This window comes from Poecilia mexicana, unplaced genomic scaffold (genome assembly GCF_051168715.1).
Source record: "Poecilia mexicana isolate PSO_F unplaced genomic scaffold, ASM5116871v1 scaffold_18, whole genome shotgun sequence".
Classification (NCBI taxonomy): domain Eukaryota; kingdom Metazoa; phylum Chordata; class Actinopteri; order Cyprinodontiformes; family Poeciliidae; genus Poecilia; species Poecilia mexicana.
The window spans coordinates 23,343,128-23,362,243 of NW_028263387.1; the positions used below are offsets into that span (position 1 = coordinate 23,343,128).

At 37.1% G+C, this 19,116-nt stretch overlaps 3 protein-coding genes and 1 long non-coding RNA gene across 5 annotated transcripts; 1 reads left to right on the forward strand and 3 right to left on the reverse strand.

The window, feature by feature from the left end:
• Positions 1-359: 359 nt before the first annotated feature.
• LOC148154228 (coxsackievirus and adenovirus receptor homolog) lies at positions 360-2,892 on the reverse strand. Its single transcript, XM_088015159.1, has 3 exons — positions 2,827-2,892; positions 1,132-1,494; positions 360-853 (listed from the first exon to the last, which is right to left on the reverse strand). Exons 1-3 carry the CDS (start codon positions 2,885-2,887, stop codon positions 702-704), a joined length of 576 nt encoding a protein of 191 aa, XP_087871285.1. The 5' UTR covers positions 2,888-2,892; the 3' UTR covers positions 360-701.
• A 1,750-nt stretch (positions 2,893-4,642) lies between these two features.
• LOC148154229 (uncharacterized) lies at positions 4,643-5,412 on the reverse strand. Its single transcript, XR_015765973.1, has 2 exons — positions 5,254-5,412; positions 4,643-5,078 (listed from the first exon to the last, which is right to left on the reverse strand). It is a non-coding gene; the product is annotated as an uncharacterized LOC148154229 (long non-coding RNA).
• Positions 5,413-5,429: 17 nt separating this feature from the next.
• Positions 5,430-10,886, forward strand: LOC106912613 (uncharacterized). Of its 2 annotated transcripts, none has more exons than XM_088015110.1 (4): positions 5,430-6,408; positions 6,524-6,883; positions 8,669-9,031; positions 9,310-10,886. In XM_088015110.1, exons 1-4 carry the CDS (start codon positions 6,321-6,323, stop codon positions 9,459-9,461), a joined length of 963 nt encoding a protein of 320 aa, XP_087871236.1. In that variant the 5' UTR covers positions 5,430-6,320; the 3' UTR covers positions 9,462-10,886. The 2 variants fall into 2 exon arrangements, with proteins under 2 accessions (XP_087871236.1, XP_087871234.1); XM_088015108.1 differs by having other exon boundaries at positions 5,436-6,408; positions 6,521-6,883.
• A 781-nt stretch (positions 10,887-11,667) lies between these two features.
• On the reverse strand, positions 11,668-12,884 carry LOC148154230 (CD276 antigen-like). Its single transcript, XM_088015160.1, has 3 exons — positions 12,776-12,884; positions 12,301-12,663; positions 11,668-12,216 (listed from the first exon to the last, which is right to left on the reverse strand). The coding sequence occupies exons 1-3, from the start codon at positions 12,861-12,863 to the stop codon at positions 12,095-12,097; spliced, it is 573 nt and encodes a 190-aa protein (XP_087871286.1). The 5' UTR covers positions 12,864-12,884; the 3' UTR covers positions 11,668-12,094.
• Between the last annotated feature and the right edge of the window lie 6,232 nt (positions 12,885-19,116).

Here is a 19,116-nt window from a genome sequence, read left to right on the forward strand (position 1 = left end):
AAAAATATTTAAGAATAATTTGCAGAAAGAGAAGGAGGCACAATGTTAGGGTAGATATGAACAATAAAAATAAAACAACATTGAAACACATGAACATCAACCTGTGGAGGGACTTTGTGAAACAGTATAAATATATTTACATAACAATTTAATCAAAGTTATATAAGTATATAATTATTTTAAATAGTTATGGAGGAAATAAATAAACTAAAATAACATGGGACATATTACTCTTAGATTAAATATATGCATACAAACATGTATATATTTTATATTGAAGAATAAAAACAGTGTAAACTTCTTCTCACTCCGTTTTGAACAAATTCAGTAGATAAAATTTATTCTTAAGCTGCAAAACATTTTGTTTTGTGCATAAATGTTTAATAAATGTGTTCCTGCTTCTTTAAACTGATTTGTTCAAAATACAGAAATTCACTTTCACTGCATCAAGATATCAACTGTAACAGCTGCAGAAACCAAACTGAGGTCAACTGGATCAGTGACCCCAACCTGGTCCTCAGAGTCCTGCAGCTTTAGGACATAAATGATCCAGAGATTAAAACTCCTGCAGAACCTGATGGGCTGCAGAGGAAATAATACAATTATTACAATCATTAGAGCTGAAGGTCACATTTAAATCATGGAGGACGTTGGACCCTGAGGATGAAGGTTGGGGATCTGAACTGGAACAACCACAACCCTCACTGTGGGTCTGGTGATCTGTTCATCTTCTGCTTCATTAAATAAAGACGAAGAACCAACCCAGTAACCAGTGGAACCATCAGAACGGCTCCAACAATCAGTCCAACATGTTTGTTTCTGCTTCCATCTTCTTTTCTTCCCTCCTTGTTTTCTGTCAAACAGAATCAGAGCTGAAGGTCAGAATCCATTTCTCTTCATCTGCTGCTCTCAGACCAGCTGCTTCTGCAGCAGCTTTAGAAACACAAACATCTGGGCTGACAGGTTCACTGCAGAACCAGAACCACATCTGGCCTTAAAGGGATATTCCCCCTAGATTAGCCACAGAGACTCTGGAGACATTTTACCTTTTAGAAGATTCACTGATTGAACATTAAACCACTTTATGCAGCTTCCTTCTTTCACTGGAACATAGAAACCATGAAAACTCACCAGTAGGAGGCGCCACATCCAGGAAGACGGTCCAGATGGGGTCAGAGGTCAAAGTGCGTCTCTTCCTGCCGGTTGCTTCTCTCTGGAAAACCCGACACTCGTATGTTCCCGTGTCGTTGGTCGTCACGTTGCTCAGAAGCAAAGACACGTCTCCGTCCTCCATCCGTCTGTCCTGCAGCTCCACCCGCTTCCTAAAAGATGGATGCTGGTTCTCTGGGTCCGGCTGCTCGTCTCTGAACAGGAGGACATATTCTGGTTCCAGGTCCGGTCGGGTCCACTGCACAACCACAGCAGGTTTGTTGTTGGGGAGTCGGCATGGCAGAGAGACGATCTGTCCAGGAACAGCTGAGATGTTTTTATGAACTACAGGACAGAGAAACAGAGCAGAAAGGTCAGAGGTCAGAGGGAACCGGTCCACTTCCAGCAGCAGCAGAGACCAAGGAGAGACACTGGACTCTGACCTGGACTGGATCAATGGATCTAACAAGGATTATTGGTGATTTATTGATAAATGTATTTTATTCAGTTGCTTTAAGGTTTAATCTGTTGGTTTAATCAGTTTAATATTTTTATATGTTCTAATATTGGTAAAGATTTCTTTAGAAAATCTTTCCATTCATATTGAGATGCTGAGAGTTAATCTGTTTTTGGTTCTCAGTTCATCAGCAGGAGATCCTTCCTACAACATCTGAAGAACAGCTAAGAAAAAAAACCCAATCCTGACAAACAGGCTGGTCTGAGACCAGTAAGAAACCAGTAAAAAAAAAAAAAAAAAAAACTAAAATCTCCTCTAAAATGAGCCGGTAGTGCAGAGACTTTGGTTTCTTATGGAAGCAAAACCAATCAGTCATATTTCTGTCATCAGATGACACTTTAAAGTAACACACTTCCACTTGAACTCATAACGCTATGCAGATAGGAAACCACAGGGAGGAAATGATACGGCACCCCTCACTGAATTCTTAATACAGTCACTAAAAGAAAACATGATCAGTTTGTGGGTTTCTCAAAAACGTTTGTTGTGGTTTGAAGACAGCAGGTGAATCTTCAGTTCCAGTTTAACTTTCTTCAAATGTTTTATAGTCTTCATGTTTTCATTATTTCAGCAACGTTTTCATCACCATCAACTTCCTCAGCCCAGTAATCTGTTTTCTTTCTTCTCTCAGTGGTGAGGAATCTGTCAGCAGTTTGAGTTTTGTTCTACATCTTATTCTACTTTTGATCAACTCTGGTTAATAATCTGACAAAAACTGAACTTAGTGATGTTAAAGAGAGATTTTTTAATGCACGTGTCATGTTAGACCTTAACTTTATGAATAAATGTTTTCTTCATGACTATAAAACTTTTTTTTGGTCCTATTAATACAACAAAGATTTCAAACATCTTAGAGATTAAAAGCTGATCAAAGGAAGTCCTTATTTCTTAAAAGGAAAAAAAAAACTACTAATGAGTCAAAGCCTCATCTGGATGCAAACCCCAATTTTGTCCACTGGACAAAAAACTGAAGAAATGAAAATGAGTGAACTATGTTCAAATCATTTGGAATGGTTTCTTAGTATGCAGTGGAAATTAAGCACAAAAATCTTCAAAATATCTCTATCATTAAAAAATCTTGTTTTGATCAACTGGAGTCACATAGAAACTATTAACTATGTTAGATTTGTCCTGCAAAGACAGTAAAGACTCAACTGTACCTGTCAGTGAAAAACATCCAGAAAGAAAAGAAGGAAAGATGAAAAACTGAAGAAAAGCCATGAAGACGGAGGATCAGTCCGGCTGCCAGGAGTTTACTGGCACATTAGTGTCAGTAGACACTGTAGTCAGTGTACACGACCCCTCCCCTCCCGTAGTCCACCACCCCTCCCCTCCCGTAGTCCGCACTGACGTCAGTGCGCACTGACGGCGTGGGAGCACCACGGAAAGCGTCATCTGGATATCTATGGCAAGCCATTTTAACATCAATTCGGTTTTGTCTGACTATCCGTAATTACATTAAAGATATCTAAAACTACATTTTGACTATCCGGAATTGTAATTTAGGATATCTACATTTACATTCTGATTAGTAAGAATAATAATTTGAGATATCTTTAATTATATTTTGACGAGTCAAAATTCCTTCAAAATATCTCAGTCAAAATTAAATTTTTAGATGTCTGAATTAATAATTGCGTGGAAGACCCTTTGTGGTGTCCAAACAGTTGCCTGCAGAATTTTGTTTCCTGCACAAAATTGTCAGTAAATGCCACAAATTAGAAAGAGCTTGAACAATGTTGGAAATGCGGAGATGGCAAAACTTCATAAACTATAAGACTGCTTCTGATATCTGCAAAGAATTTCCTGTTTATTCATTTCCAACGAACTGGATGCACTTGAAAACAGTTGGAAAAGCTAAAATTGCTGTTGTCAAAGAATTTTCAACATAAAAGTGGCTCATTTTCAAACATCTTTTTTCATTTTCTCTATTTTTCATTGTTTTATTAAACTTTCAAATTGCTACGTAAGTCAGGGACGTTTTGACTTGACAGAATACTAATTCAAGATATCAGTAATGTTATTCTGACTAGTCGGAATGTCAATTTAAGATCTTAAATAGAAAAACTGTGTAATTCAAGATATCTCTAATTTATTTAGAGATTTCTGAAAAGGAATTTTGACTAGTGAGAATTACAATTCAAGATATCTTTAATAAAGTTTTGTATAGTCATTATTTGTTTTTAAGATATCTATAATTTAGTTTTCACTAGTCAAAATTACTTATATTCTATCCAAAAATACATGTAAGACATCTTGAATTATGGAGTCATTAGATATATTTTTAATTAGACTTATGACTAGTCAAAACTAAAATCGAGATATCTTGAATTTACTTTATGACTTGGCATAAATTAACTGTAGATATCTGGAATGTGTATTTCAGATGGCCAGTAATTCATTTTAGATATCGTGAATTGAAATCTCCATATAAGTTGATGGTAAATCTGACGTCATTTCATCAAGTCAAATATAATTAGAGATATCTTAAATTACTAAAACATCTAGTCATAAAACAATTTGAGGTATCTGTAATGTAAGGGCGGTAAAGCCGAATTTATGTTAAAACGGCTTGCCATAAGAGTCATTTCCTGGTTAAAACTTTTTCTGCCTCTGAACCTTCGTGATACTTCAGTGTTGAAAGCTTATAATTTCAGAAACAGTTTCCTTATAAATTATAAACAAATTAAACATTTTCTGATTGTGAAATATGAAACACATTTCGTCGTTATAAACATATTGACACGTGAAGAATTTTAGGAAACTGCGTTGAATCTTCCTGCTTTAAAAGCCGTTGTGCCATAATAATATACATAATGACTGACTTTTGTATTTCATTCGTCTGTTGAAAGAAACGAAGCTGTGAACGTAAACAGGACTGATGGTGTCGCCACAGCTGCGCTTTGCGCCTCCAAATGCGGAACCAGGACACGACGGTGGCAAAACGAACCTTGTCTGAGTTTTAGACGAATGAGGCAGATTGGAAAACCGCGTTTAATACTAATAATAGGAGACAGAAAACATTCAGGTACCAGAAGGTTCAGAAAGGAAAACAAGTTACAGAAGATCAAATGTTATTTTTACAGATACAACTGGGAAATACACAACTTTGGGATTTAATTGTATGTTTATTCACAAGAAACGTGTACTTAAGTTAAATGTTTCATCCAAATAAAATATAAAATATAATAAATGTGGTGGGATGGCGTTCCACCCTCCCCCACTCTGTGTACCGGGTGCAGCAGGAAGCGCACCATTTATTGGTGGGCGGGCCGCTGCAAGGTGCATGCTGCGGTCTGCGGCTATACAACCAGGTCTGGGGCAGATATGGCCCTCGGCCCCTCGCTGACATGGCCCGGGAGTTCATGACGTCCATTCCGGGTCCTGGAGTCAGTTTTTAAGGACAGAGTTCCTGTAGAATGATGAGGACGATAAACGAGTTTCACTTAATTCCTCTAACGACGTTCCTGTTTTTATCTATTAGCTTGTTATTCTAACTCCTGGTTCTTAAAGTTTCTGTCCTGTTATTTAGCAGATTGTCTCAATAAACGACCAATAATTAAGTAAAACAGGTTTGTGCTGCTCACCTGATCGGCTGTGGACGAACCGTCTGCTCACCACTGATGTCGGCTGGCAGAAATGGCCGAACTGTGAACTAAACTTCCGTGTGTCTGAGGGCGAGGCGGCCTGATGTGGTTAAGGCTCCTAAACACGAACCAACAGCGTTTACAGCAGAGAGAAATATTGTGACTTTCTGTGTAGAGATCGCATGCAAATGATGGCTTTCTGTGTAGTGATCTCCTATTGGCTCGTGTTTTTTGGGAACCAATAGGATGTCACTACACAGAAAGTCCATATATTTTGCGAGGATGTGCCGTATATAAGGTTCCACCTCCACCTGCTGCTCAGTTCACTGTTTTGACCTGAACCTGTGAGCAGCAGCTGATCTCAGAGCAGGAGGAGAATCACAGCCAATCAGGTGAGCATCATGATGGTTACAGTTAATATAATATGTTGTAAAATAAAAGTTTAGATTTCCAGCAGTGCAGAAAAACTAATAGAAACTAATTAAACAGTGACAAAGTCTGAGGAAAGACCAGATATTTTAGTTGATCCTTGTATTGAGTGATTTTGTTTCTAATGTCCTGCTGCCTCCTCTCCTCTTCCTCTCTCAGGAGGAAGATGTTTCATTAATTTATTTTAGTAAAATGATTCATTTTAGATTTAATCCAAGAGCTAAATCTTTGGGATTAAATATTTTGGTCTTTTTCTCTCCGTGTTTCGACTGACTGGATATTTGTTGATGGTCACAAACACAAATGCAGCTGATTTTCTCCTAGAGGAAAGATTCTCTAAACAGCTTCAGCTTTATTTTTTTGTGACTCATTTATAAAGTTGTTATTAAAAATAGATATTTTTTATTTGTAAATAATTTATTAAACCTTTTGAACAAATTGATGTCACATTTAATTTGAAAAGTGTGAAAAATATGCAAAAAACTTAGTGAATTAAAAAAAAAATCTCAACAAACTATTTCCAGATTTCACTCACTGCTGTTTTCTCCTTGTGAATTATAACAGAATAATTTCAGTCTTTTTACAGCCTTGTTTTTCTTTTCCTCACCAGGAGCCAGTTGTTCCTCATATTGTTCCTGATGTCCTGCTGCCTCTCCTCCTCCTCTTCCTCTCTCAGGATGAAGATGATCTCCCTGCTGCTCCTCATCCTCAGCTCATGTCTCTGTGGTCAGTCTCCATCTTGTCTTTGTGACAGAAAGCTCTCTAGATGGAGCTGAAAGACTCCCATGTTCCAGTTCTCAGTGTGTCTGCTCCTCTCTTTCCCTCTCTGTCTCCTCAGCAGCAACATTTGTAGTGAATGTGACCCAGAGCAGCTATGAGGCAGAGGAGAACCACAGCATCACTCTGGAGTGGACCTTCACCACCAGGACTCAGGGAAACTGGAGGGATCTGTTCATTGACTGTGAATTTAGAACCTCAGTAAAGAACGTGACAATATACGTTCAGCGTGATCATGCTGAGCTTCCAGATTCTCAGGACGAACATTTTTCAGGACGAGTCCAGATTGACAAAGACGTCCTCAGAGAAGGACGAATCAGACTCCATGTGTCCAGACTGAGGACTGAAGACTCTGGTCTGTTTGTCTGTTATGTGAAAACTGAAGATGGTTCCAACAATGCAGAATGTCAACTCAATGTCTTTGGTGAGTTATTTGGTCAGACCTTTTTTAAAAATTTAAGGCAGTTTTATTCAGCGTTCTGGTCTTTGTTGAGTGGAAACTGTTTATTAGTGAAAAGCTTTAGCCTCTCTTTTTTAAAACTTATGTTTGATCACATCTCTAAGCACTAGAGTTCAGTAAGTTGACCTCACCATTGGTTCTAGACCAAATTCACATGGGAAGTCAGCTGGTCTAAAAGATGGAAACTGTGATTATCACCATACTGCTGAAGCCAAACGTGTAACATCTTAATTTTTATTTCATCATTGAAGTGAAACTGTGAAGGTAAGAAATGAAATTGGTACCAGAGATAAATTAGTTACAGTTTCTGTGCCAGCGCATATCATCATAAGAAACATATTTTGTATTTCTTCAATACTTGGCCCAGTTCCAGTTCTACAGGAACCTTTAGATTCATCCATTTGGCCTCATAAAGGACTGAACTCATGTGAGGATACATTTCCTGATTAAAGTAAAGTGTTAAGTGGATATTCTGCTGACAGCAAAACATGCAGAACTTCTATGTGCATCTTGAAGCAAATTAAACTCTCAGCCAAACAACCAATCAGAGTAAGGAGGAGGCTCTCAGTGCTGACAATCATCCTTTTGTACGTGCTGCTCACACCCTTCCCCTTGGTCTTGGCTGCAGCTCCTCCTCCACAGTGAAGCTGTCATGGTTCAGGTTTTGGTGAGGTGAGATGAGACGCAGGCAGGCCAGGATGAAGGTGAAAATGATGAATTTAATGATAAAGAGTCCACAGGGAAACAGACTTAGACGAGGGTGATACACGACGAGGATCCGACAAGGAACACTGACAACAGGTGGGACTAAATACACTGGGAGGGTAATCACAGGAACGACACACAGCTGGGATCAATCAAGACAACACAGAGACTCAGGGGAAAACAGGACTAGACAGACAGAAACTCGAACTCAAAACACAGAACCTAACAGAAGCCTTCTGTGAATGCGCTTTGAGTGCATAAATTTTAGAAATGTAAATAAAGCCTGTTTGACGTATTGCACCGCTACTCTAGTAAACCACGAATAGTTCAGAAACAATATGAAATGAGAAAAAAACTTTCATTAACTGATTAAGTCGTGTTTTAGATTGTTCTTCAAAAATTAATCCATCACGGCTGATGAGTGCACTTTTTACAGCAGACAGCCACTCCCCTCTCTTGCAGGTACTACGTACACCCCGCTAAATCTTTTAGGGCAGGGGTGTCAAACTCCAGTCCTCGAGGGCCGCTGTCCTGAAGTTTTTAGATGTGCCACAGGTACAAAACACTGGAATGAAATGGCTTAATTACCTCCTCCTTGTGTAGATCAGTTCTCCAGAGCCTTGCTAATGACCTAATTATTCTATTCAGGTGTGGTGCTGCAGAGGCACATCTAAAAGTTGCAGGACAGTGACCCTTGAGGACTGGAGTTTGACACCTGTGTTTTAGGGGTACGCAGTACCTGACCGTACCCCCTACTTTCACCCCTGCTTATAGCTCTAAGATGACTTAAGATTCAAATAATTAAATCAAAAAAGGATTTAAACCAACTGAATAACTGAAAAAAATACATTAATCAACAATAACAAGAATCCTTCTTAGATCTTTTGAAGCAGATTGTTTCTGATTCTAACAGTTCTTGATTTAAGGTCCAGATCCATTGATCCAGTCCAGGTCAGAGTCCAGTGTCTCTCCTTGGTCTCTGCTGCTGCTGGAAGTGGACCGGGTCACTCTGACCTCTGACCTTTCTGCTCTGTTTCTCTGTAGTCCATAAAAACATCTCAGCTGTTCCTGGACAGATCGTCTCTCTGCCATGCCGACTCCCCAACAACAAACCTGCTGTGGTTGTGCAGTGGACCCGACCGGACCTGGAACCAGAATATGTCCTCCTGTTCAGAGACGAGCAGCCGGACCCAGAGAACCAGCATCCATCTTTTAGGAAGCGGGTGGAGCTGCAGGACAGACGGATGGAGGACGGAGACATGTCTTTGCTTCTGAGCAACGTGACGACCAACGACACGGGAACATACGAGTGTCGGGTTTTCCAGAGAGAAGCAACCGGCAGGAAGAGACGCACTTTGACCTCTGACCCCATCTGGACTGTCTTCCTGGATGTGGCGCCTCCTACTGGTGAGTTTTCATGGTTTCTATGTTCCAGTGAAAGAAGGAAGCTGCATAAAGTGGTTTAATGTTCAATCAGTGAATCTTCTTCAAGGTAAAATGTCTCCAGAGTCTCTGTGGCTAATCTAGGGGGAATATCCCTTTAAGGCCAGATGTGGTTCTGGTTCTGCAGTGAACCTGTCAGCCCAGATGTTTGTGTTTCTAAAGCTGCTGCAGAAGCAGCTGGTCTGAGAGCAGCAGATGAAGAGAAATGGATTCTGACCTTCAGCTCTGATTCTGTTTGACAGAAAACAAGGAGGGAAGAAAAGAAGATGGAAGCAGAAACAAACATGTTGGACTGATTGTTGGAGCCGTTCTGATGGTTTCACTGGTTACTGGGTTGGTTCTTCGTCTTTATTTAATGAAGCAGAAGATGAACAGATCACCAGACCCACAGTGAGGGTTGTGGTTGTTCCAGTTCAGATCCCCAACCTTCATCCTCAGGGTCCAACGTCCTCCATGATTTAAATGTGACCTTCAGCTCTAATGATTGTAATAATTGTATTATTTCCTCTGCAGCCCATCAGGTTCTGCAGGAGTTTTAATCTCTGGATCATTTATGTCCTAAAGCTGCAGGACTTTGAGGACCAGGTTGGGGTCACTGATCCAGTTGACCTCAGTTTGGTTTCTGCAGCTGTTACAGTTTATATCTTGATGCAGAGAAAGTGAATTTCTGTATTTTGAACAAATCAATTTAAAGAAGCAGGAACACATTTATTAAACATGAATGCACAAAAAAGGTTTTGGAGCTTAAGAATTAATAATTTTAATACTTTAATTTGTACAAAAAGAATGAGAAGTCTACACTGTTTTTATTTTTCAACATACCATCGAATTAAACATTTATGGGTATACATGAAATCTAAGACTATGATATATTATTTTTGTTTTTTTATTTAATCTATAACTGTTTAAAATGGTTATATCTGTATAAAATGTTGTTATATCCTAACATTGTGCCCTCTTTCTCTTTCTGCGAATCGAATTATTCTTGAATATTTTTGCGTAGTAGATCATGTCTGAACATTATCTTTTGGGTTTATTTCTAAAGGAAATTTTGTTGCACACGATTTTGTAAAAAGTGTGTTTTCAATCTTATTGTATTCTTATTGCTTTTTCTGAAGTGTGATTATCGGCTGCAGTGTATTTTTATAGCTTTTATTCCCAGATCTATGCAAAGTAGAATAAATACAGAATATGCAGGAATTTCAGATCTAAAATATGTCTTATTTTTCCAAGAACTGCAGTAAATATTATATAGTTTATGAGATTTTGTGGTTTAAGATTACACCAAGAATATACTATATATGTTTATTTTCAGTTATAATTTCCACATTAAATTGTAGTTTATTCCTTCCAAACAATATAAACTTTGTTTTTCTCAGGTTTATAATTTATTTCCGTAAGTTTGTGTCTTCAGTCCTAATTGGATTGTTGAATTACTGATCACATCAACATTTAAACTATTCTCAATAATAATTTAATTTCTGTATATTTATATTTTGTTGCTGAGCTAATAAAAAAATTAAACTTTTGCTTGTTGCTCTTTGTTTTCTGTTTTTCAAACTTTTCTCTCAGTTGGATCTTTATCTGTAAAGTTAAATAAATAAACAGGAAGTAGAAACATAGAATCTGATAAAAGATCCTCAATTAATGCACTAAAAAAATCCATTAAAACCAGAAAAGTTACTGAACTATTTCATGTTTCTTGATTCTGTTTCATGTAAAGTGAAGATCACTGAGTGAAGCATCAGGATGAAGCTGCTGATCAACTGATCAGATCAATATTTAATAATCAGAAATAAACACATTTCATTAAAGGAAACTTTTCTAAATCTGTGTTTTCACATCAGAACTGAATAAAGACAGAAAGGAGAAAAACTAACTTTCACTGATGAGCAGCTTTTAGTCAGAGCTTAGAGCGCCACCATGTGGACAAAGAGAAACATTTCAGCTTCTCAGTTGTGTTTTAGCTTCTTTCAGATCCTGTTGATAAAGAAGCTGAAGGATGAAGGTGGTTCATACTGGTGGATTATAAACATCTGATGTTTGTTTCTAAAATGTCTCCAGATTTTTTTCAGCCTCCACCTGAGCTCAGCAGCTCCTCCTCTTCCTCTGTGTTTCTCTACAGCTTCACATCAAACTTTTTATCCTCCATCTTCTTCTTCTGATGATTTCTCCTCCAATCAAAGCAGCTTCAGCTTCAACATCTGGATCCAGGATGAGGAATTAAAGAGTTAATAAATGTTGGATGTTCAGGTCAGCCTGTGATTAAATGTAACTGAATCATCAGAGACGTTCAGTAAAGATGTTCAGGAGAAACAACTAAAGAATCAGAAACTCTGACATTTGCTCCAAACTGATGGCATAAAGACTTTTTTCCATCCAGACTCGTTTCCACTCAGTGATTCTCCTCTGATCTCAGAGTTTTCCTCGTTTCCAGGCAGATTGTGTCTCTTCACATGTTTCAGGTTCAGCTGCAGAGTTTAAATCACTGAAACTGACTTTGTTCCTTTGAGCAAATTAAACTTTAGAAACTCTAAACTGACCTGGATGAATCTATTGTACAGTTTTAAGAAAATGTGAAGAATTAAAACTGAGACAGATTTAGAAGTGAAAATATTTATTTCCATGATTATATAAAAATATATCAGAAAAACCCTAAACCAATGAATGACAGAATCTATTTATATTCACATCATATTTATAAAATGTTGGCATTATTTACAACTATGAACATTCAACATTTACACTTTAAGTAGGAAAGTGCATAAAAACAAGCAGCAGATTTCAGGAAAGTTTTAACAGCAACTTTAGAAATAAAAGGACATTTAAAATTAGTCCTGACGTCTTTAGACAGAAATATTATTTCTTCATTGATGTTGTTACAATGATTGACTTGGTAAACTTTATTTTTTTGTGAATAGAGTTTTATATCAGTGTTTTCAGAGTCCAGCTCTTGTTTCTCAGAGAAACTCAACATCTGATTGATTGTAAACAGATTTCCTTTTTAGTTATTTTAGAAACACTACACTAATATAAAAAATAAATAATGACAGTAAGAGCTAAAAGTCCCAGTGAAACATGAACACCGATTCTTCCTCGTCTGTCTGGTTGTAGATTCTCAGTCGGAGGTTGAAGCTGATCAGCAGCTGCTGGAGAGAAAAGGAGAAACTTCAGTTCAGACCTGGAATCAGATGGATGTCAGCAAGAAACAGAAGCAGGAAAACAGATTTTACCAGTAACGTTGAGTCGACATCTTCCAGAGTTGAATCCATCTTCAGTTTTCACGTCACACAGATACAGACCAGAGTCTTCAGTCCTCAGTCTGGACACATGGAGTCTGATTCGTCCTTCTCTGAGGACGTCTTTGTCACTCTGGACTCGTCCTGAAAACTGATCATGCTGAGAACCTGGAAACTCAACTCCATCATGAATCTGATACAGAACCAGTCCTCTAGGTGGAGCTAGAAATTCACAAAGGATAAACATTGAGGACAGAGAGGAGTCTGGTTCGGTGGTGAAGGTCCACTCCAGAGTGATGCTGTGGTTCTCCTCTGCCTCATAGCTGCTCTGGGTCACATTCACTACAAATGTTGCTGCTGAGGAGACAGAGAGGGAAAGAGAGGAGCAGACACACTGAGAACTGGAACATGGGAGTCTTTCAGCTCCATCTAGAGAGCTTTCTGTCACAAAGACAAGATGGAGACTGACCACAGAGACATGAGCTGAGGATGAGGAGCAGCAGGGAGATCATCTTCATCCTGAGAGAGGAAGAGAAGGAGGAGAGGCAGCAGGACATTAATAATCATCAGTCACATTATGAGGAACATCTACAGTCTGACTTTTAGATTCATCAGGTAGAAACTCCTCAACTTTCTAGTTTTGTGATAATGATTAAAATTTCTTTGAATCTGTTATGGTAAAACATTTCCCCCCGTTAAGCTCAGTGTCAGGGTCAGTAGGTCAGTCCACCATGTTTTTATGTAAAAAAAATAGTTACAAAAATTCTTACATGCACAAGCAGATGTCATAATATGGAAATAATAGTGAGACTAACAGGACGACCCACTTTGTGCCTCGTCCACCTCAATGGATCACTATAACCTAATTTAATCATCTTTACTGTCTCAATTACTGGTGTATAAAATCCTGCTTAACATGACGGTTGGAGGAAGTAAAGTCTGGTGACCCACCAGTTTATAATCCAGTGTTTCTCAACCCTGGTCCTCACCGCCCTCCTGTCCTGCCTGTTTTAGTTGCTTCCCTTCTGCCACACACCTAAATTGTATCTCTGGGTGACTAACTGGCTTCTGCAGTACTTGATGGTCATGCAATCATTTGAATCAGCTGTGCTGGAGTGGAGGCACATTGAGAAACACTGTTTTAGTAAAACATGTAAAAAATAAAAACAGCACTACTGCCACCTTGTGGGCATAAATAACTACAATACAGCAGCAGAGCAGAAACTTCTTTATATTTATGGAGGCTAATTTAATCTGTCAGGATTCAGGAGATTAATTATCACTAATCATCAACTTGAAAATCTGCAGGAGTTATTTTATTCTTTCTCTATTAATCACAAAGATACAAACTAAAGCTGAACAATCCCATAATCCACTGCTTCTGTGATCTGTGAAGTGTTCATTAATTGAAAAACATTTAAGGTTAAATTATTTGTTTCAATTTATCAAAAGAAAAAATAATTCAGCAATAAAATAAAACAAATCTCTAAATTAATTAAAATGTCTCATATTTCAGGTTTTGAGTCAAATGGAAAAATCAAATTAAAATACTCAGAATGCAGAAGAAAATTTCTGTTTAGTTATTACATTATTATTGCAGCATGAATTATGTTAATTTGTGCATAATCCTTAGTGTGTTTATTTATTATTCTTTATATAAAAGAGATTAAACCTTTTCAAAAGTTAAGCCAATTTCAGATGAAACAGAGATATTGATTATCTAAGTTTAGCTAAAACTTATTAATTTCTGTCTATTCAGACCCATAACTGAATATTCATCATAGAGGAGACTAAATGGTTTATTCAATAAAACCCGAATTAAATTAATGAATTTGTTCATTAAAATATTCATGTAGTCTCATTAACATAAACTTTTTACTGTTTTTCTTTATTTTAGTGCTTCAGTTTCTGTTATATGGAGGTTCATGTGTCACTGAAAGCCAGAAAATCATATTTAAAGAATCAGCTCAGATCAGACTGTTGCTACATAGGTTTAAGTTGAAGAAAAAGATAGATCTGTTGATATAGATCTGCTTCTTCAAGTCTATCTCAGTTTTTTTCAAGACTTTATCAAGATTTTTATTCATTAATATTTTCATTTTCACGTTTGTACTCATCTCTTGTTATTTCATATTAAACAACCTCCATATATTATCACCAGTTAATCTGAAACCTTGTGAACTAAAAGAGCAGTGATGCCTTTAAGGACACCCAGGTCAAACTGATTCCATGAGAAACAAAACGACTGAACTTCTTACCTTAAGTTTTAATAGAATAGTTGTTGGGACACATCTGATGTTAATACTGTTAATACTTTATTTTTTCTCTGTTATTTTTATTGTAATCTGTCCCATTTGTCTCCACGAATTAAACATCCAAGGGTACCTAAACGCATCCTGGGTCTTTGACCCTCCTTTTTTTAACGTTTTCATTTCAGGTTCCTCTTGTGATTTTTTGAGTGATTTTTGAGAAGTGGGACAAAATGGGTTTAAATATTTTAAATTATTCCTCAAGCTTATGTATATAAATATGACAAATAATGTTTTGGAAATGTAAAGGTGCTAAGGTACAGGCTCCCAGTTGAAACATTTCTTTTGAAAATTACATTTTTATTGAACCTGACCTAGAAGTTTGTCATCACCATCTGACAAAAATAAATATAAAATACTTTTTAATGAACCAATTAGTGATATTTTTACTCAGTTTTACAAATGCTTCTCAAGAAACAAAATAAATATTTAAAACCAAAAACACCACAAAGTCGATCTGATGGAGTTGACACAGAACTGAAGGTGGTGACAAACTAGTGAATAAAATGAAAAACTTGATACATGTGAAGTAAACCCCAAACTTTTTCCTGTGAGGGCCACATAACTTCCCTTCTCTGGTGGGGGGCCGGAGTCAGTTTGTAACAGAAAAAGTGTGACGATTGCAGGAGTGCCTAAATGTAAAAATGTATTGTTTCCCAGAAAGCACAATCAAATAACCCTCTCTGGGTTCTTCACAGAACAAAAGTCAGGAAATAAATAATAACACTATTAATGAAATAAATAATAACCAAATAACCTTCCCTGGGTTCTTCCCAAAATAAATCCAGGAAGGATTATAGTCCGTAATTTCCCAAACTATGAGCCGCACCGGACTATAAGCCACAACCCCAAAGTTGTTTAAAAAAAACAAAAACAAAAAAAAAAAACAGTAAGCATACACATATAAGCCTCAGATATCTCTGCTGCTCCAGGTTTTCCACAGCGATGCAGCAGAGGGGGGCAGACAACTAAAATTTGAGTCATAACAGGTCAATTAAATATCACATTTATTAGGGTTTAAAAAGGAAAAGTTGCCAAGTTTAGATTTACCTGAATTGATTACGGTAGTTTCCGAACGATAACTGTAACAGTAAAAGTGCCGATCCTTCGTGTCCTAGCATGTGCTAAATGGAAATGCACAGTGACCCTCTTTAGATTTCAACGGCAGCTTGCATCCATTATTGTTGCACTATTGCCATCTACTGGATCCTAATATAAATACCTCAAATCCTCAGGGTCCCAATATTATTTAAAATATATATATATTTTTCCCCTCAATGCTATTTAATTGATTAACAACATTCTCAAATTTTAATTCCTTATTAAAACCTAATTCCGTTTTAATGGGCGCCTTCTTTTATTTCCAATTTTGACTTACAAAGATTCACTTCCTGCTATAGAGCCCCATGGTGGTTGAAGAAAAATCCACATACAAGCAGCTTATAGTCCGGAAAATACGGTACAGTATATGAATCTCTCTGATATTGTTCAGGGGGCCGGACCAAATGCGGAGGCGGGCCGTAGTTTGGGGACCTCTGCACTAAAACAGCGTTAGCTAATCTACCTCCTTTATTTGAACATTTTTTTATAATGTTTTAGCTTCTTTTCACCACCAGATGGCGTAGTAACTTTTGTAACTTATGCAATTGTTGAGGACAAAGTCCATTAGTTTCAGTATCAATGTGAATGAACAAGTGTCATGACAGAGCCTCTGAAAAAGTTGAGACGATATTTTGGATCTTTATGACTTTTCTGGAGTGAAATCTGACCCAGTGGAAAATATTTAATTGTCACCCTGGAAACTGGAAGAATAAAAGATACTAATTTTTTTTTATATAAATGGTGAATGGTTGCCAATGTGTGCAGGCGTCTCAGCAGCTGTCAGCTCTTCCTGCCGTCTGACTGGCCTTGGACTGATGAAGTTTGGGAATGCACCTATAATTTCAGATCTGCTGTTCAAACCAGAGAGAGAACAGGTTTGATCACTGAGATCTGAATGAGCCAACATCAACAATATGGAGGTCTGCTGATTTCTTTTAGATCTTTTTCAGCTCTCACTGAGGAAGATGAAGAAGAAGATGAGTCTGCTTAGTTGTATATCAAACATGATGCTCTGTAAGGAAGAAGCTCAAAAGCTTAGAAATGCAGTTCTGAGGAGGAGCTGCGTCTTGAAGGCGGGGCTAGGTACCACCAAGGTGTTTTGCCCAGCTGAATGGTTGCCATGAAGATTAAAGTATTTCACAAACATACACGACAGAATCAAGGCAACACTCCAGGTATGCTTTGTGATGAGGAAATAACATTATAGAATGTAAAGCTGAAAAAAGTAAATTTTACATATAACAGACAAAAAAGAAATAACAAAATAACAGTACTAAAAATTTATTTCAAATAAGAACAATGTGAACAATTGAGTTCCAAAACATAACAAAATATTAAGTGCAAGGAAATGACACAGTAACAGAAAAGTAAAAAATATAAATATGAACATAAATTTCCAAAAGCATACAGAAATATACAAGCAGAGCTGGGTAGTAACTAGTGTTGGGAATGAATAATGCTGTGTTTTCCTCTCTCTTAGCATTTTACATGCCCACACATACACACACATGCAAAGCTAAGGTTAAAGGAAATGACACACTAGGGAACGCCTTCTTTAGGACAGTTTATAAACCGTTAGATGCCATTTTGATGTGGTCTCAAAAAAAAGGAAAAACTTGTCAATGGACAAATTATGCATTTTAGCTTTAATACATAGAATTTATGAATTCAACTCATTGACTCTTCTTGAACTTCACAGATTAAATGGAGAAAGGATAATTCTCCAACACTGTTACATTTACACAGATGAATGTATTTGAGGAACTTTTCGAAAAGAGAAATGTACTTTTTGGAGTGTTCACTGTACTTTTTTACTTTTACTTCAATAATTTTATCAGAAAGTTTTGCTACTCTTACTTGAGTACAATTTCTACGTACCCTAAAATACCAGGACTCAAACCTGTGAGGTTTGCATTAAGGAAGGACAAAGGCCTCCGTACAAGGGTTATGCTTTACCTCTGCGCCACCACAGCAGCCTGTACAATCTATTCTTGCCTGCTTTATGCAGGCAACATCTGAAGTACAGCTGTTGCTAATGCAACATGACACTGACTGATAATCCCTCTATAATTCAGCAGCCTGAGATTACAATTTGATTACCTAATAATCTCAATTGTAATCAGAAGAGTTTCCATCCAAGCACTTAATCTCAAAAATGATCAGCTAGGTGAGATTATGACCCAGCTTCATCTCCTTTGCATCAGACTTTTGATTATTTTTGCATCAGACTTTTGAGTTTTTGCTCCCTTCACCTGTGGAATTCACAGAACACTGACATTAACTCAAATTAAGCAATAAAACATAAAATTTACACATTTAAAAAAAGAATAATCCAAACCTGATTTGGTCTGACTTGAAGATGACCAGAATTCCAGCAATGACTGCAGCTAGAGATGGTACAAATATGGCTGCTTTAATTCCAAAATGCAGTGGATTTATACCTGAAAAAAGGGCATAAAAATCCATTTGTAGCACATTTTTGTCAAATGCAAAATGTGGAAGGAAACAAACATTCATGTTCTGAAACCTTTTCACATTTTTTCTTGATATCACAAAGTGTTTTGACAGGATACTAAATAAAAGGAAAATTATAGATTATTTTAGACATTTTAGGCAAATAAAAATCTGAGAAGAGTAAGTGTACTCAGAACTCTCTGAAAATACTCTAACCCTACAGATTGACATCTGCCGTTTCAAAGGCTCAAAAATTTGTTTGGGAAAATTAGTGAAAAAACATTAATTTTGCTTGATTTAATCCATTACTTGAAGATTGAATAAGCACGTAACGACTGAAAATTCTCCAGTCAGATAATTAATGAATTACCATTCATGGTAACTGGAGGAGTTAGTGAGATCTACAGTTAAGGAGGATCTGTCAAGAAAACTGTATTGCTAAAACTATTGGCTCCGTTATCTGTAAAGTGTCTGTGACAGCTGTCCCTACTGTCACACAGAGACGTTGAATGGTAATCATTTTCTGTTTATCCTTAAAATTTGTTTACATATTAGTGAATAGTTTAGATTTTCATTTTAGAAATTAGCCTGACTCTTTGCAGTGCACACATTTAGTTAACTTAATCTGTCAGTTGTTGATGTTTTTGTTATATGCAACAGATTAATTTCTTCTTGTTTTAAGTTACCAGTTTCCTTTGGAGCTGCTGCTGACTGCTTTCCTTATATGGCTGGCAAACCTCAGTGGGTCATCCCATTTGTTTGCCAGGGGAAGGGGAAATTTGGTTATTTCTTTAATGTTTCTTCTTTTTGGCAGTTAGTTTAGTTCTAATAGTATTTATTTTATTTAAAGATTTAGTATTGTGTTGAACAGTATTTGTTTAAGTTCTTGGGTGTTAAATTACCCCTTGTGTGTGTCAGCCGTCTGATCAGCCACTATTTAAGTTCC

Bases quoted from the DNA above. Each gene is read 5' to 3' on its own strand.
- LOC148154228 (XM_088015159.1), bottom strand. From the start codon at position 2,887: ATGGCTTTTCTTCAGTTTTTCATCTTTCCTTCTTTTCTTTCTGGATGT. The intron at 1,495-2,826 runs GTACAGTTGAGT...TCTGTCCTGTAG, and splicing joins TGGATGTTTTTCACTGACAG to TTCATAAAAACATCTCAGCT. The intron at 854-1,131 runs GTGAGTTTTCAT...TCTGTTTGACAG, and splicing joins GGATGTGGCGCCTCCTACTG to AAAACAAGGAGGGAAGAAAA.
- LOC106912613 (XM_088015108.1), top strand. From the start codon at position 6,321: ATGTCCTGCTGCCTCTCCTCCTCCTCTTCCTCTCTCAGGATGAAGATG. The intron at 6,409-6,520 runs GTCAGTCTCCAT...CTGTCTCCTCAG, and splicing joins CCTCAGCTCATGTCTCTGTG to CAGCAACATTTGTAGTGAAT. The intron at 9,032-9,309 runs GTGAGTTTTCAT...TCTGTTTGACAG, and splicing joins GGATGTGGCGCCTCCTACTG to AAAACAAGGAGGGAAGAAAA.
- LOC148154230 (XM_088015160.1), bottom strand. From the start codon at position 12,863: ATGTCCTGCTGCCTCTCCTCCTTCTCTTCCTCTCTCAGGATGAAGATG. The intron at 12,664-12,775 runs GTCAGTCTCCAT...CTGTCTCCTCAG, and splicing joins CCTCAGCTCATGTCTCTGTG to CAGCAACATTTGTAGTGAAT. The intron at 12,217-12,300 runs GTAAAATCTGTT...TTTTCTCTCCAG, and splicing joins ATGTCGACTCAACGTTACTG to CAGCTGCTGATCAGCTTCAA.